The 14575-nt window shown below is 46.9% G+C and overlaps 1 protein-coding gene across 1 annotated transcript in view; it reads left to right on the top strand.

Moving 5' to 3' along the window:
* mapk15 (mitogen-activated protein kinase 15) overlaps positions 1-12425 on the top strand; it is a gene marked incomplete at its 5' end in the record, with an annotated part of 263793 nt that extends 251368 nt beyond the window's left edge. Inside the window, 1 exon segment of the mRNA XM_068025957.1 lies at positions 11198-12425. Coding sequence (XP_067882058.1) covers positions 11198-11383 — 186 coding nt within the window.
* Positions 12426-14575: the final 2150 nt, after the last annotated feature.

Here is a 14575-nt window from a genome sequence, read left to right as displayed (position 1 = left end):
TTCAGAGAAGGTTTACTAGACTAATACCTGGAATGGGTGGGTTATCTTATGAGGAAAGGTTGGACAGGCTAGGCTTGTATCCGCTGGAGTTTAGAAGAATAATTGTGGGTGGCGCAGTGGTTAGCACCGTAGCCTCACAGCTCCAGCGACCCGGGTTCAATTCTGGGTACTGCCTGTGTGGAGTTTGCAAGTTCTCCCTGTGTCTGCGTGGGTTTCCGCCGGGTGCTCCGGTTTCCTCCCACAGCCAAAAGACTTGCAGGTTGATAGGTGAATTGGCCATTATAAATTGCCACTAGTATAGGTAGGTGGTAGGGGAATATAGGGACAGGTGAGGATGTGGTAGGAATATGGGGTTAGTATAAATGGGTGGTTAATGGTCGGCACAGACTCGGTGGGCCGAAAGGCCTGTTTCAGTGCTGTATCTCTAAATCTAAATCTAAATAAGAGGCAACTTGATTGAAACATATAAGATTCTGAGGAACTTGACAGGACGAACATACAAATTAGGAGCAGAGGTAGGCCATTCGGCCCCTCGAGCCTTCTCCGCCATTTAATAAGATCATGGCTGATCTGTTTGTGTCTCGAATTCCACACTCCCATCTACCCCTGATAACCTTTGATTCCCTTGCCCACCTATCTATCTCCACCTTAAATATATTCAATGATCCCACCTCCACCACCTTCTGAGGCAGAGAGTTCCAAAGTCACACAACCCTCTGAGAAAACATTTCTCCTCATCTCTGTCCTAAAAGGGTGCCCCCTAGTTCTGGACTCACCCACAAGAGGAAACATCCTTTCCATATCCACCTTGTCAAGACGGTTCAGGATCTTATAAACTTCAATCAAGTCTCCCCTCACTCTTCTAAACTCCAGTGAAAACAAGTGCAGTCTTTTCTCATAAGACATCCTGCTCATTCCATGTATCAATCTAGTAAATATCTTCTGAACCACCTCCAAAGCTTTTACATTCTTCCTTAAATAAGGAGACCAAAACTGCACACAGTATTCGAGATGTGGTCTCACCAATGTCCTGTATAACTGAAGCATAACATCCTTTTATTTTCAATTCCCCTGGTAATAAAGGATAGCATTCCATTAGCCGCCTTTATTACTTTACTAACTTATACTAACTTTTTGTGATTCATGCATAAGAACGCCTAGATCCCTCTGCACCTCGGATTCTGCAGTTGTTCTCCGTTTTTATTCTTCCTGCCAAAGAACAAAGAACAGTACAGCACAGGAACAGGCCATTTGGCCCTCCAAGCCTGCGCCAATCTTGATGCCTGTCTAAACTAAAGTGAACAACTTCACATTTTCCCACATTATACTCCATCTGCCAGATTTTTGCCCACTCACTCAACCTATCTATATCGGTCTGCAACCTCCTTATGTCCTCTTCACAACATACTTTCCTACTGATCTTTGTGTCATCTGTAAATTTAGCTACCATGCTATCACTCCCCTCATCTAAGTCATTGATATAAATTGTAAAAAGTAAAGGCCCCAGCACAGACCCCTGCGGGACTCCAGTCGTCACATCCTGCCAATCAGAAAAGGACCCATTTTTGCATACTCTCTGTTTTCTGCCAGCCAGCCAATCTTCTGTCCATGCTAATATGTTACCCCCTACACCATGAGCTCCTACTTTGCGCAATAACCTTTTATGTGGCACCTTGTCAAATGCCTTCTGGAAATCCAAGTACAGTATGTCAACGGGCTTCCTTTTATCCACAGCGCATGTGACTCCTTCAAAGAACTCCAGTGATAGGCAACATGGTTTTGTGCAGGGAAGGTCATGTCTTACCAACTTAATAGAATTCTTTGAGGAAGTGACAAAGTTGATTGATGAGGGAAGGGCTGTCGATGTCATATTCTTGGACTTCAGTAAGGCGTTTGATAAGGTTCCCCATGGCAGGCTGATGGAGAAAGTGAAGGCGCTTGGGGTCCAAGGTGTACTAGCTAGATGGATAAAGAACTGGCTGGGCAACAGGAGACAGAGAGTAGCAGTAGAAGGGAGTTTCTCAAAATGGAGACGTGTGACCAGTGGTGTTCCACAGGGATCCGTGCTGGGACCACTGTTGTTTGTGATATACATTAATGATTTGGAGGAAAGTATAGGTGGACTGATTAGCAAATTTGCAGACGACACTAAGATTGGTGGAGTAGCAGATAGTGAAGGGGACTGTCAGAGAATACAGCAGAATATAGATAGATTGGAGAGTTGGGCAGAGAAATGGCAGATGGAGTTCAATCAGGGCAAATGCGAGGTGATGCATTTTGGAAGATCCAATTCAAGAGTGAACTATACAGTAAATGGAAAAGTCCTGGGGAAAATTGATGTCCAGAGAGATTTGGGTGTTCAGGTCCACTGTTCCCTGAAGGTGGCAACGCAGGTAAATAGAGTGGTCAAGAAGGCATACGGCATGCTTTCCTTCATCGGATGGGGCATTGAGTACAAGAGTTGGCAGGTCATGTTACAGTTGTATAGGACTTTGGTTCGGCCACATTTGGAATACTGCGTACAGTTCTGGTCGCCACATTATCAAAAGGATGTGGATGCTTTGGAGAGGGTGCAGAGGAGGTTCACCAGGATGTTGCCTGGTATGGAGGGCGCTAGCTATGAAGAGAGGTTGAGCAGATTAGGATTATTTTCATTAGAAAGACGGAGGTTGAGGGGGGACCTGATTGAGGTGTACAAAATCATGAGAGGTATAGACAGGGTGGATAGCAAGAGGCTTTTTCCCAGAGTGGGGGTTTCAATTACTAGAGGACACGAGTTCAAAGTGAAAGGGGAAAAGTTTAGGGGGGATATGCGTGGAAAGTTCTTTACGCAGAGGGTGGTGGGCACCTGGAACGCATTGCCAGCGGAGGTGGTAGATGCGGGCACGATGGAGTCTTTTAAGATGTATCTAGACAGATACATGAATGGGCAGGAAGAAAAGAGATACAGAACCTTAGAAAATAGGCGACATGTTTAGAGAGAGGATCTGGATCGGCGCAGGTTTGGAGGGCCGAAGGGCCTGTTCCTGTGCTGTAATTATCTTTGTTCTTTGTTCTTTTTCCAATAAATTGGTTAAACATGATTTCCCTTTCACAAAACCATGCTGACTATTCCCGATAACCTTGAGTTTTTCTAAGTGCCCAGCTATAGCCTCCTTAATGATCGATTCTAACACCTTCCCCATGACAGACGTCAAGCTAACTGGCCTATAGTTACCTGTTTTATGCCTCCCCCCTTCTTGAATAGAGGGGTTATATTTGCTACTTTCCAGTCTAATGGAACCTTTCCAGAATATAGAGAATTCTGAAAAATTAACACCAACACATCTACTACCTCATTAGACATCTCTTTTAAGACCCTAGGATGAAGTCCCAGGCTGGATGTGGAAAGGATGTTTCCCCTTGTGGGAGAATCTAGAACTAGGGGTCACTGTTCAAAAATAAGGAGTCACCTATTTAAGACAGAGATGAGGAGAAATGTTTTCTTTCATTCGTTTGTGGAATGTGGGTGTCACTGGCTAGACCAGCATTTATTTCCCATCCCTAATTGCCCTTGAACTGCGTGGCTTGCTAGGTAACTTCAGAGGGCAGTTAAGAGTCAACCACATTGCTGTGGGTCTGGAGTCACATGTGGGCAGCAGATTTCAAAGAACAGTACAGCACAGGAACAGGCCATTCGGTCCTCCATGCCTGCCTAAACTAAAACCTTGTGCACTTCCGGGGACCGTATAGCCTCACAGCTCCAGGGACCCAGGTTCAATTCTGGGTACTGCCTGTGCGGAGTTCGCAAGTTGATTAGATTAGAGATACAGCACTGAAACAGGCCCTTCGGCCCACCGAGTCTGTGCCGAACATCAACCACCCATTTATACTAATCCTACACTAATCCCATATTTCTACCAAACATCCCCACCTGTCCCTATATTTCCCTACCACCTACCTATACTAGTGACAATTTATAATGGCCAATTTACCTATGACTGCGTGGGTTTTCGCCGGGTGCTCCGGTTTCGTCCCACAGCCAAAGACTTGCAGGTGATAGGTAAATTGGCCGTTGTAAATTGCCCCTAGTGTAGGTAGGTGGTAGGGAATATGGGGTGAGTATAAATGGGTGGTTGTTGGTCGGCACAGACTCGGTGGGCCGAAGGGCCTGTTTCAGTGCTGTATCTCTAAATAAAATAAATAAAAATAAAATATTCCCATCCTATTCATGTATTTGTCAAGATGCCTCTTAAATGTCGCTATCGTACCTGCTTCCACCACCTCCCCCGGCAGCAAGTTCCAGGCACTCACCACCCTCTGTGTAAAGAATTTGCCTCGCACATCCCCTCTAAACTTTGCCCCTCTCACCTTAAACCTATGTCACCTAGTAACTGACTCTTCCACCCTGGGAAAAAGCTTCTGACTATCCACTCTGTCCATGCCGCTCATAACTTTGTAAATCTCTATCAAGTCGCCCCTCCACCTCCGTCGTTCCAGTGAAAACAATCCGAGTTTATCCAACCTCTCCTCATAGCTAATGCCCTCCAGACCAGGCAACATCCTGGTAAACCTCTTCTGTACCCTCTCCAAAGCCTCCATGTCATTCTGGCAGTGTGGCGACCAGAATTGCACGCAATATTCTAAGTGTGGCCTAACTAAGGTTCGGTACAGCTGCAGCATGACTTGCCAATTTTTATACTCTATGACCCGACCGATAAAGGCAAGCATGCTGTATGCCTTCTTGACTACCTTATCCACCTGCGTTGCCACTTTCAGTGACCTGTGGACCTGTACGCCCAGATCTCTCTGCCTGTCAATACTCCTAAAGGTCCTGCCATTTACTGTATACTTCCCACCTGCATTAGACCTTCCAAAATGCATTACCTCACATTTGTCCATTTTAAACTCCATCTGCCATTTCTCCGCCCAAGTCTCCAACCGATCTATATCCTGCTGTATCCTCTGACAATCCTCATCACTATCCGCAACTCCACCAACCTTTGTGTTGTCCGCAAACTTACTAATCAGACCAGCTACATTTTCCTCCAAATCATTTATATATACTACAAACAGCAAAGGTCCCAGCACTGATCCCTGCGGAACACCACTAGTCACATCCCTCCATTCAGAAAAGCACCCTTCCACTGCTACCCTCTGTCTTCTATGACAGAGCCAGTTCTGTATATATTTTGCCAGCTCACCTCTGATCCCGTGTGACTTTACCTTTTGTATCAATCTGCCATGAGGGACCTTGTCAAAGGCTTTACTAAAGTCCATACAGACAACATCCACTGCCCTTCCTTCATCAATCATCTTTGTCACTTCCTCAAAAAACTCAATCAAATTAGTGAGACATGACCTCCCCTTCACAAAACCATGCTGCCTCTCGCTAATAAGTTCATTTGTTTCCAAATGGGAGTAAATCCTGTCCCGAAGAATCCTCTCTAATAATTTCCCTACCACTGACGTTAGGCTCACCGGCCTATAATTTCCTGGATTATCCTTGCTACCCTTCTTAAACAAAGGAACAACATTAGCTATTCTCCAGTCCTCTGGGACCTCACCTGTAGCCAATGAGGATGCAAAGATTTCTGTCAAGGCCCCAGCAATTTCTTCCCTTGCCTCGCTCAGTATTCTGGGGTAGATCCCATCAGGCCCTGGGGACTTATCTACCTTAATGCTTTGCAAGACACCCAACACCTCCTCCTTTTTGATAATTAGATGGCTGAGACTATCTACACTCCCTTCCCTAGGCTCATCATCCACCAAGTCCTTCTCTTTGGTAAATACTGATGCAAAGTACTCATTTAGTACCTCGTCCATTTCCTCTGGCTCCACACGTAGATTCCCTTCTCTGTCCTTGAGTGGGCCAACCCTTTCCCTAGTTACCCTTTTGCTCTTTATATACATATAAAAAGCCTTGGGATTTTATTTAATCCTGTTTGCCAATGACTTTTCATGACCCCTTTTATCCCTCCTGACTCCTTGCTTAAGTTCCTTCCTACTGTCTTTATATTCCTCAAGGGATTCGTCTGTTCCTAGCCTTCCAGCCCTTATGAATGCTTCCTTTTTCTTTTTGACTAGGCTCACAATATCCCGCGTTATCCAAGATTCCCGAAACTTTCCAAACTTATCCTTCTTCCTCACAGGAACATGCTGGCCCTGGATTCTAATCAACTGACGTTTGAAAGACTCCCACATGTCAGATGTTGATTTACCCTCAAACAGCCGCCCCCAATCTAAATTCTTCAGTTCCTGCCTAATATTGTTATAATTAGCCTTCCCCCAATTTAGCACCTTCACCCGAGGACTACTCTTATCCTTATCCACAAGTACCTTAAAACTTATGGAATTATGGTCACTGTTCCCAAAATGCTCCCCTACTGAAACTTCGACCACCTGGCCGGGCTCATTCCCCAATACCAGGTCCAGTACGGCCTCATCCCTAGTTGGACTATCTACATATTGTTTCAAGAAGCCCTCCTGGATGCTCCTTACAAATTCTGCCCCATCCAAGCCCCTAGCACTAAGTGAGTCCCAGTCAATATTGGGGAAGTTAAAATCACCCACCACTACAACCCTGTTACCTTTACATCTTTCCAAAATCTGTCTACATATCTGCTCCTCTACCTCCCGCTGGCTGTTGGGAGGCCTGTAGTAAACCCCCAACATCGTGACTGCGCCCTTCCTATTCCTGAGCTCTACCCATATTGCCTCGCTGCTCGACCCCTCCGAGGTGTCCTCCCGCAGTACAGCTGTGATATTCTCCTTAACAAGTAATGCAACTCCCCCACCCCTTTTACATTCCCCTCAATCCCGCCTGAAGCTTCTAATGCCTGGAACATTTAGCTGCCAATCCTGTCCTTCCCTCAACCAAGTCTCTGTAATAGCAACAACATCATAGTTCCAAGTACTAATCCAAGCTCTAAGTTCATCTGCCTTACCTGTTATACTTCTCGCATTGAAACAAATGCACTTCAGACCACCAGTCCCGCTGTGCTCCGCAACATCTCCCTGCCTGCTCTGCCTCTCAGTCTTACTGACCTTATTTACTAATTCCCCCTCATTTATTTCACTTGCTGTCCTACTGCTCTGGTTCCCACCCCCCTGCCACACTAGTTTAAACCCTCCCGAGTGACGCTAGCAAACCTCGCAGCCAGGATATTTGTGCCCCTCCAGTTTAGATGCAACCCGTCCTTCTTGTACAGGTCCCATCTGTCCCTGAAGAGATCCCAATGGTCCAAATATCTGAAACCCTCCCTTCTACACCAGCTGTTCAGCCACGGTTTAAACTGCACTGTCCTCCTGTTTCTAGCCTCACTGGCACGTGGCACAGGGAGTAATCCCGAGATTACAACCCTAGAGGTCCTGTCTTTTAACTTTCTACCTAACTCCCTAAACTCCCCCTGCAGGACCTCGTCACTCTTCCTGCCTATTTCCTTCCCTAAAAGACATCAGTGAACCAGATGGGTTTTTGCAACAATTGACAATGGTTTCATGGCCACTATTAGACTCGCTTTTTAATTCCAGATTTGTTAATTGAATTCAAATTCCACCATCTGCCGTGGTGGGATTTGAACCCTTTTCCCCAGAGCATTAGCCTGGGCCTCTGGATTACTCATCCAGTGACATTATCGCTATGCCCGCCTCCCCCATAAAGGGTCGTGAGTCTTTGGAACTCACTTCCTGAAAAGGTGGTGGAAGCAGAGTCTTTGTATATTTTTAAGGCAGAAGTAGATAAATTCTTGATAAGCAAGCGGGTGGCGGCATGGAAGGAATGTGGAGTTGAGGTTACAATTCGATCAGCCATGATTTTGTTGAGTGGCGGAGCAGGCTCGAGGGGCCGAGTGGCCTACTCCTGCTCCTAATTCGTATGTTCATACGTTTCGATGCTCTGTCCCTTCCTGTCACACTCTTGTTCTCATTACCCATATCAGCACTGTGCACAATTGTCTTGTCCTTACTCTTTAACTTTCTAAATTGCCCCTCACTTGAACCTTCCCCCACACCACCCAATTATTTAGTTTAAAGCCCTCTCTACAGCCTGAGATATTTGATGTGGTCCTAGTGTGGTTCAAGTGAAGTTGTCCTAACAGAACATCTCCCTCTTTCCCCAGTACTGGTGCCAGTGCCCCATTTCTCCCACAACAATCTTTGAGCCATGTATTCAACTTTGATCTTACTGACTCTGTGCCAATTTGCTTGTGGCTCATGTAGTAATCCAGAGATTATTTTCTTTGTGGTTCTGCTTTTTAATTTCGCCCCTAACTGCTCATAATCCCAAAGCAGAACCTCTTTCTTAGTCCTACCTATGTTTTGGTACCCACATGCACCACGACAACTGAATTTTTTCCCCTTTCACTCCAAGTTTCTCTCCAGCCCCAAGGAGATTTCCTTAAGCCTGGCACTGGGCAGGCTGCACAGCCTCTGGGACTCACGCTCTCAGCTGCAGAGAACAGCATCTATCCCCCTAACTATACTGTCCCCTACTTACTACTACATTCCTTTTCACTCCCCCCACTTGAATGGCCCCCTGTACCACGGTGTTGTGGTCAGTTTGCTCTTTCACCCTGCAGTCCCTGTTCTCGCCCAACAGGCTGCAAGAACCTCTCACCTGTTAACAATTGCAGGGGCTGAGGCTCTTCCATTGCTACCGTTTGGATTCCCATACCTGCCTCACTTATACTTACATCCGCCTATCCAAATCTGAAATACTTCATCTAAGGGGTGTGACTGCCTCCTGGAACAAAGTGTCCAGGTAACTTTCCCCTCCCTGATCATTGCAGTGTCTGAAGCTCGGACTCCAGCTCATCAACTCTGAGCTGAAGTTCCTCAAGCTGAACACAGCTGAGAGTCTGTGGCATTCACTGCTAGGGATTGTGGTTGAATGTGATAGATTGGGGGAACGTTACTTAAAGGATTGACAGTGGATAGGCAATGACGAGCATTTAAAGAGCGTATGGATGAATTACAACAATTGTTCATTCCTGTCTGGCGCAAAAATAAAACAGGAAGGGTGGCTCAACCATGGCTTACAAAAGAAATTAGGGATAGTATTAGATCCAAGGAGGAGAAATATAAAATGGCCAGAACAAGCAGCAAACCTGAGGATTGGGAGCAGTTTAGAATTCAGCAAAGGAGGACAAAGGGATTGATTAAGAAGAGGAAACTAGAGTATGAGAGTAAGCTTGCAGAGAACATAAAAACTGACTGTAAAAGCTTCTACAGATATGTGAAGAGAAAAAGATTAGTGAAAACAAATGTGGGTCCCTTACAATCAGAAACGGGGAAATTTATAACGGGGAACGAAGAAATGGCAGACCAATTAAATACATACTTTGGTTCTGTCTTCACAAAGGAGAACACAAATAACCTCCCAGAAATGTTGGGGAACATACGAAGAAGGAGGAACTATATGAAATCAGAATTAGTAGGGAAATGGTATTAGGGAAATTGATGGGATTGAAGGCCGATAAATCCCCAGGGCCTGATAATCTACATCCCAGAGTACTGAAGGAAGTGGCCCGAGAAATAGTAGATGCATTGCTGGTCATTTTTCAAAATTCTATAGACTCTGGAACAGTTCCAATGGATTGGAGGGTAGTTAATGTAACCCCAATATTTAAAAAGGAGGTAGAGAGAGCACAGGGAATTATAGACCAGTTAACCTGACATCCGTCAAGGGGAAAATGCTAGAGTCCATTATAAAAGATGTAATAGAGCACTTGGAAAACAGTGACAGGATCGGACAAAGTCAACATGGATTTACGAAAGGGAAATCATGCTCGACAAATCTACTGGAATTTTTTGAGGATGTAACTAGTAGAATAAATAAGGGAGAACCAGTGAATGTGGTATATTTGGACTTTCAGAAGTCTTTCGATAAGGTCCCACCTAAGAGATGAGCATGCAAAATTAAAGCACATGGGATTGGGGGTCAGTTACTGACATGGATAGAGAACTGGTTGGCAGACAGGAAACAAAGAGTAGGAATAAACAGGTCTTTCTCCGAGTGGCAGGCAGTGACTAGTGGGGTACTGCAGGGATCAGTGCTGGGACCCCAGATATTCACAATTTATATTAATGATGTAGACGAGGGAATTAAATGTAATATATAAAAGTTTGCAGATGACACAAAGCTGTGAGGAGTATGCAGAGAAGCTCCAGTGTGATTTGGACAGGTTGAGTGAGTGGGAAAATACATGGCAGATGCAGTATAATGTGGATAAATGTGAGGTTATCCACTTTGGTGGCAAAAACAGAAAGGCAGATTATTATCTGAACGGCAATAGATTAGAAAGGGGGAGGTGCAGCGAGACCTGGGTGTTCTCGTACACCAGTCGCTGAAAGTAAGAATGCAGGTGCAGCAGGCAGTTAAGAAGGCAAACGATATGTAGGCCTTCATAGCGAGAGGATTCGAGTACAGGAGCAAGGATGTCTTGCTGCAATTATACAGGGCCTTGGTGAGACCACATCTGGAATATTGTGTGCAGTTTTGGTCTCCTTATCAGAGGAAGGATGTTCTTGCTATGGAGGGAGTGCAGCGAAAGTTCACCAGACTGATTCCTGGGATGGTAGGACTGACGTATGAAGAGAGATTGGGTTGATTAGGCTTGTATTTGCTCGAGTTCAGAAGAATGAGAGGTGATCTCATAGAAACCTATAAAATTCTAACAGGACTGAACAGACTAGATGCAGGAAGGATGTTCCCGATGGCGGGGGAGTCCAGGACTAGGGGTCACAGTCTAAGGATAAAGGGGTAAGGCATTTAGGACGGAGATGAGAGATTTCTTCACCCAGAGAGTGGTGAGCCTGTGGAATTCACTACCACAGAAAGCAGCTGAGGCCAAATCATTAAATATATTCAAGAGAGAGTTAGATATAGTTCATAGGGCTAATTGGATCAAGTGATACGGGGAGAAAGCGGGAACAGGGTACTGAGTTTGGATGATCAGCCATGATCATATTGAATAGCGGAGCATGCTCGAAGGGCTGAGCGACCAGGGTCAGTGATAATTAAAGGTCATTAAACTGAAGCATTAACTCTGTTTCTCTCTCCACAGATGCTGCCTGGCCTGCTGAGTATTTCCAACACTTTTGTTTTTATTATGGGTCTGTCCTGTATTATTGTGGAGTGAACAGCATGGATTGATGGGTCCTGGGTCTGTACTGTGTCTTGTCCTTGGAAGGTTTCACTTGTTTTCCTGTTTTCTAGAACCCGAGGCCACAGTCACAAGCCCGAGAGATACGTCCCGTTAAGAAAATGTTCCAGACAACATCAAACATGGAAGGAGCAGGGAATCCGAAAGCTGCCTGGGGCAGCTACTCTCAGACCTACGGGGTCATCAGTCAAACTGGGCTGGAAAACCTACGCCACCTTCAAATACAAAACAAGCCGTAGCTGCATGTGACAGTGCAGGAATTCTATGAGGACATACAGAGCCTGTGCAGGAATTGCACAGGACTGCTTTCAAATACCATCCACTCTGTTACCTATGGCTGTACAATTTGATCTGTGGTACTTGGGAAAGTGCCAAAATGTTTTGTACGTCGGTATCTAATATGTGAAAAATTATTTTTTAATGTGATCTATTAATTCTATGCAATCAACTCTGTAGACAAACTGTTAACTTGCTCCCCTGATGCATGTCCTACACAGACCGAGCCTAACTGGTGCCCTCTCTCCACCGCACCCCCCTCCTGTTGTAAACTGCAGACTTTGATGCACATACTGCACAGTTCCACTCTGACTGGTGCCATCTGGTAAAGACTGGCTACCCGACCCGAACCCGACCAAACCCGACTCCGTGTCGGGTTCGAGCCCGGTCGGGTCTGTGTTCTGCATCCAGCATTCGTGCTTGAGTCGGGTCGGGCTGGATTGCACTGTTTTGTTTCGTATTGTTTTCGTTTTAATCTACGATTTTTTAAATGTTTCAACAAGATGTTTGTTATTTTCGGGTCGGGTCGGGCATTTAAAAAAGTTAAAGGACTCGGGCTCGGATTGGGTTCAGGTTTGCTGTTGTTGGGTCAGGTTGGGCCCGGGTCAGGTTTGAATTTTATACCTGAGCCAGGCTTTACCCTTTGGCACGTGCTGTATTTTGATTTCTCCTGTGACAGTGCCCTCGGGATGGGAGCTGGGCCTTCCACCCCAGGGGGTCCTGCTGTCAGCACGGGGGCTGTGGATTTATTGGGAATCTCCTGCTTCCCAGAGTTCATGTGTTGCTGAGTTCAGTTCTTACCTTGGATCATTCATGATCTGTCCATTCCGTCTCTCCCAGATCCTTACTCACTGTTTCCTGTTTGAAATTCCCTTGTTCCTTGTAAACATTTGTTGTTTGTGGAATGTTTGATTCGTGAGGACCAATCACTTGTCAAAATGAAGTTCTGCGTGTGTGCCTGAACATTGCACGGCTGATGTGTTATTTTCCAAATGTTTACCAAAAGAGATGACAAATTTACCTACTCCGTGTTTGATTGAATGCAGACACTCAGTGATTCGCTTCTTACACATGGCTACACAGATCCTGCACCATCCAGGTCAGAGCACTATGGTATAACAGCCCCCTGATGCATTTATCACGTCACCGAGACAGCATCAGGGTGGGGAGTAGGGAGCACCCGACAGTACTGCCACACTGACACTGCAGCACTCCCTCAGTACTGCCACACTGACACTGCAGCACTCCCTCAGTACTACCACACTGACACTGCAGCGCTCCCTCAGTACTGCCACACTAACACTGCAGCACTCAGTCAGTACTGTCACACTGACACTGCAGCACTCCTTCAGTACGACCACACTGCCACTGCAGCGCTCCCTCAGTACTGCCACACTAACACTGCAGCACTCACTCAGTACTGCCACACTGACACTGCAGCACTCCCTCAGTACTGTCACACTGACACTGCAGCACTCCCTCAGCACTGCCACACTGACACTGCAGCACTCACTCAGTACTGTCACACTGACACTGCAGCACTCCCTCAGTACTGACACTGCAGCACTCACTCAGTACTGTCACACTGACACTGCAGCACTCCCTCAGTACTGCCACACTGACACTGCACCACTCACTCAGTACCTCCACACTGACACTGCAGCACTCCCTCAGTACTGTCACACTGACACTGCAGCACTCCCTCAGTACTGTCACACTGACACTGCAGCACTCCCTCAGTACTGCCACACTGACACTGCAGCACTCACTCAGTACTGTCACACTGACACTGCAGCACTCCCTCAGTACTGCCACACTGACACTGCAGCACTCACTCAGTACTGCCACACTGACACTGCAGCACTCACTCAGTACTGCCACACTGACACTGCAGCACTCACTCTACTGCCACACTGACACTGCAGCACTCCCTCAGTACTGTCACACTGACACTGCAGCACTCCCTCAGTACTGCCACACTGACACTGCAGCACTCCCTCAGTACTGCCACACTGACACTGCAGCACTCCCTCAGTACTGCCACACTGACACTGCAGCACTCACTCAGTACTGCCACACTGACACTGCAGCACTCCCTCAGTACTGTCACACTGACACTGCAGCACTCCCTCAGTACTGCCACACTGACACTGCAGCACTCCCTCAGTACTGTCACACTGACACTGCAGCACTCACTCAGTACTGCCACACTGACACTGCAGCGCTCCCTCAGTACTGTCACACTGACACTGCAGCACTCCCTCAGTACCTCCACACTGACACTACAGCACTCACTCTACTGCCACACTGACACTGCAGCACTCACTCAGTACTGTCACACTGACACTGCAGCACTCACTCAGTACTGCCACACTGACACTGCAGCACTCACTCAGTACTGCCACACTGACACTGCAGCACTCACTCAGTACTGTCACACTGACACTGCAGCACTCCCTCAGTACTGCCACACTGACACTGCAGCACTCCCTCAGTACTGTCACACTGACACTGCAGCACTCACTCAGTACTGCCACACTGACACTGCAGCGCTCCCTCAGTACTGTCACACTGACACTGCAGCACTCCCTCAGTACCTCCACACTGACACTGCAGCACTCACTCTACTGCCAGACTGACACTGCAGCACTCCCTCAGTACTGTCACACTGACACTGCAGCACTCCCTCAGTACTGCCACACTGACACTGCAGCACTCACTCAGTACTGCAACACTGACACTGCAGCACTCACTCAGTACTGCCACACTGACACTGCAGCACTTACTCAGTACTGCCACACTGACACTGCAGCACTCACTCAGTACTGCCACACTGACACTGCAGCACTCACTCAGTATTGCCACACTGACACTGCAGCACTCACTCAGTATTGCCACACTGACACTGCAGCACTCCCTCAGTACTGCCACACTGACACTGCAGCACTCCCTCAGTACTGCCACACTGACACTGCAGCACTCCCTCAGTACTGCCAGACTGACACTGCAGCACTCACTCAGTACTGTCACACTGACACTGCAGCACTCACTCACTACTGTCAAACTGACACTGCAGCACTCACCCAGTACTGTCACACTGACACTGCAACACTCACTCAGTACTGCCACACTGACACTGCAGCACTCCCTCAGTA

This window comes from Heterodontus francisci, unplaced genomic scaffold (assembly GCF_036365525.1).
Source record: "Heterodontus francisci isolate sHetFra1 unplaced genomic scaffold, sHetFra1.hap1 HAP1_SCAFFOLD_596, whole genome shotgun sequence".
NCBI lineage: Eukaryota > Metazoa > Chordata > Chondrichthyes > Heterodontiformes > Heterodontidae > Heterodontus > Heterodontus francisci.
The sequence above is the reverse complement of the archived record's forward strand: the minus strand, read 5'-3'. Positions and strand labels throughout refer to the sequence as shown.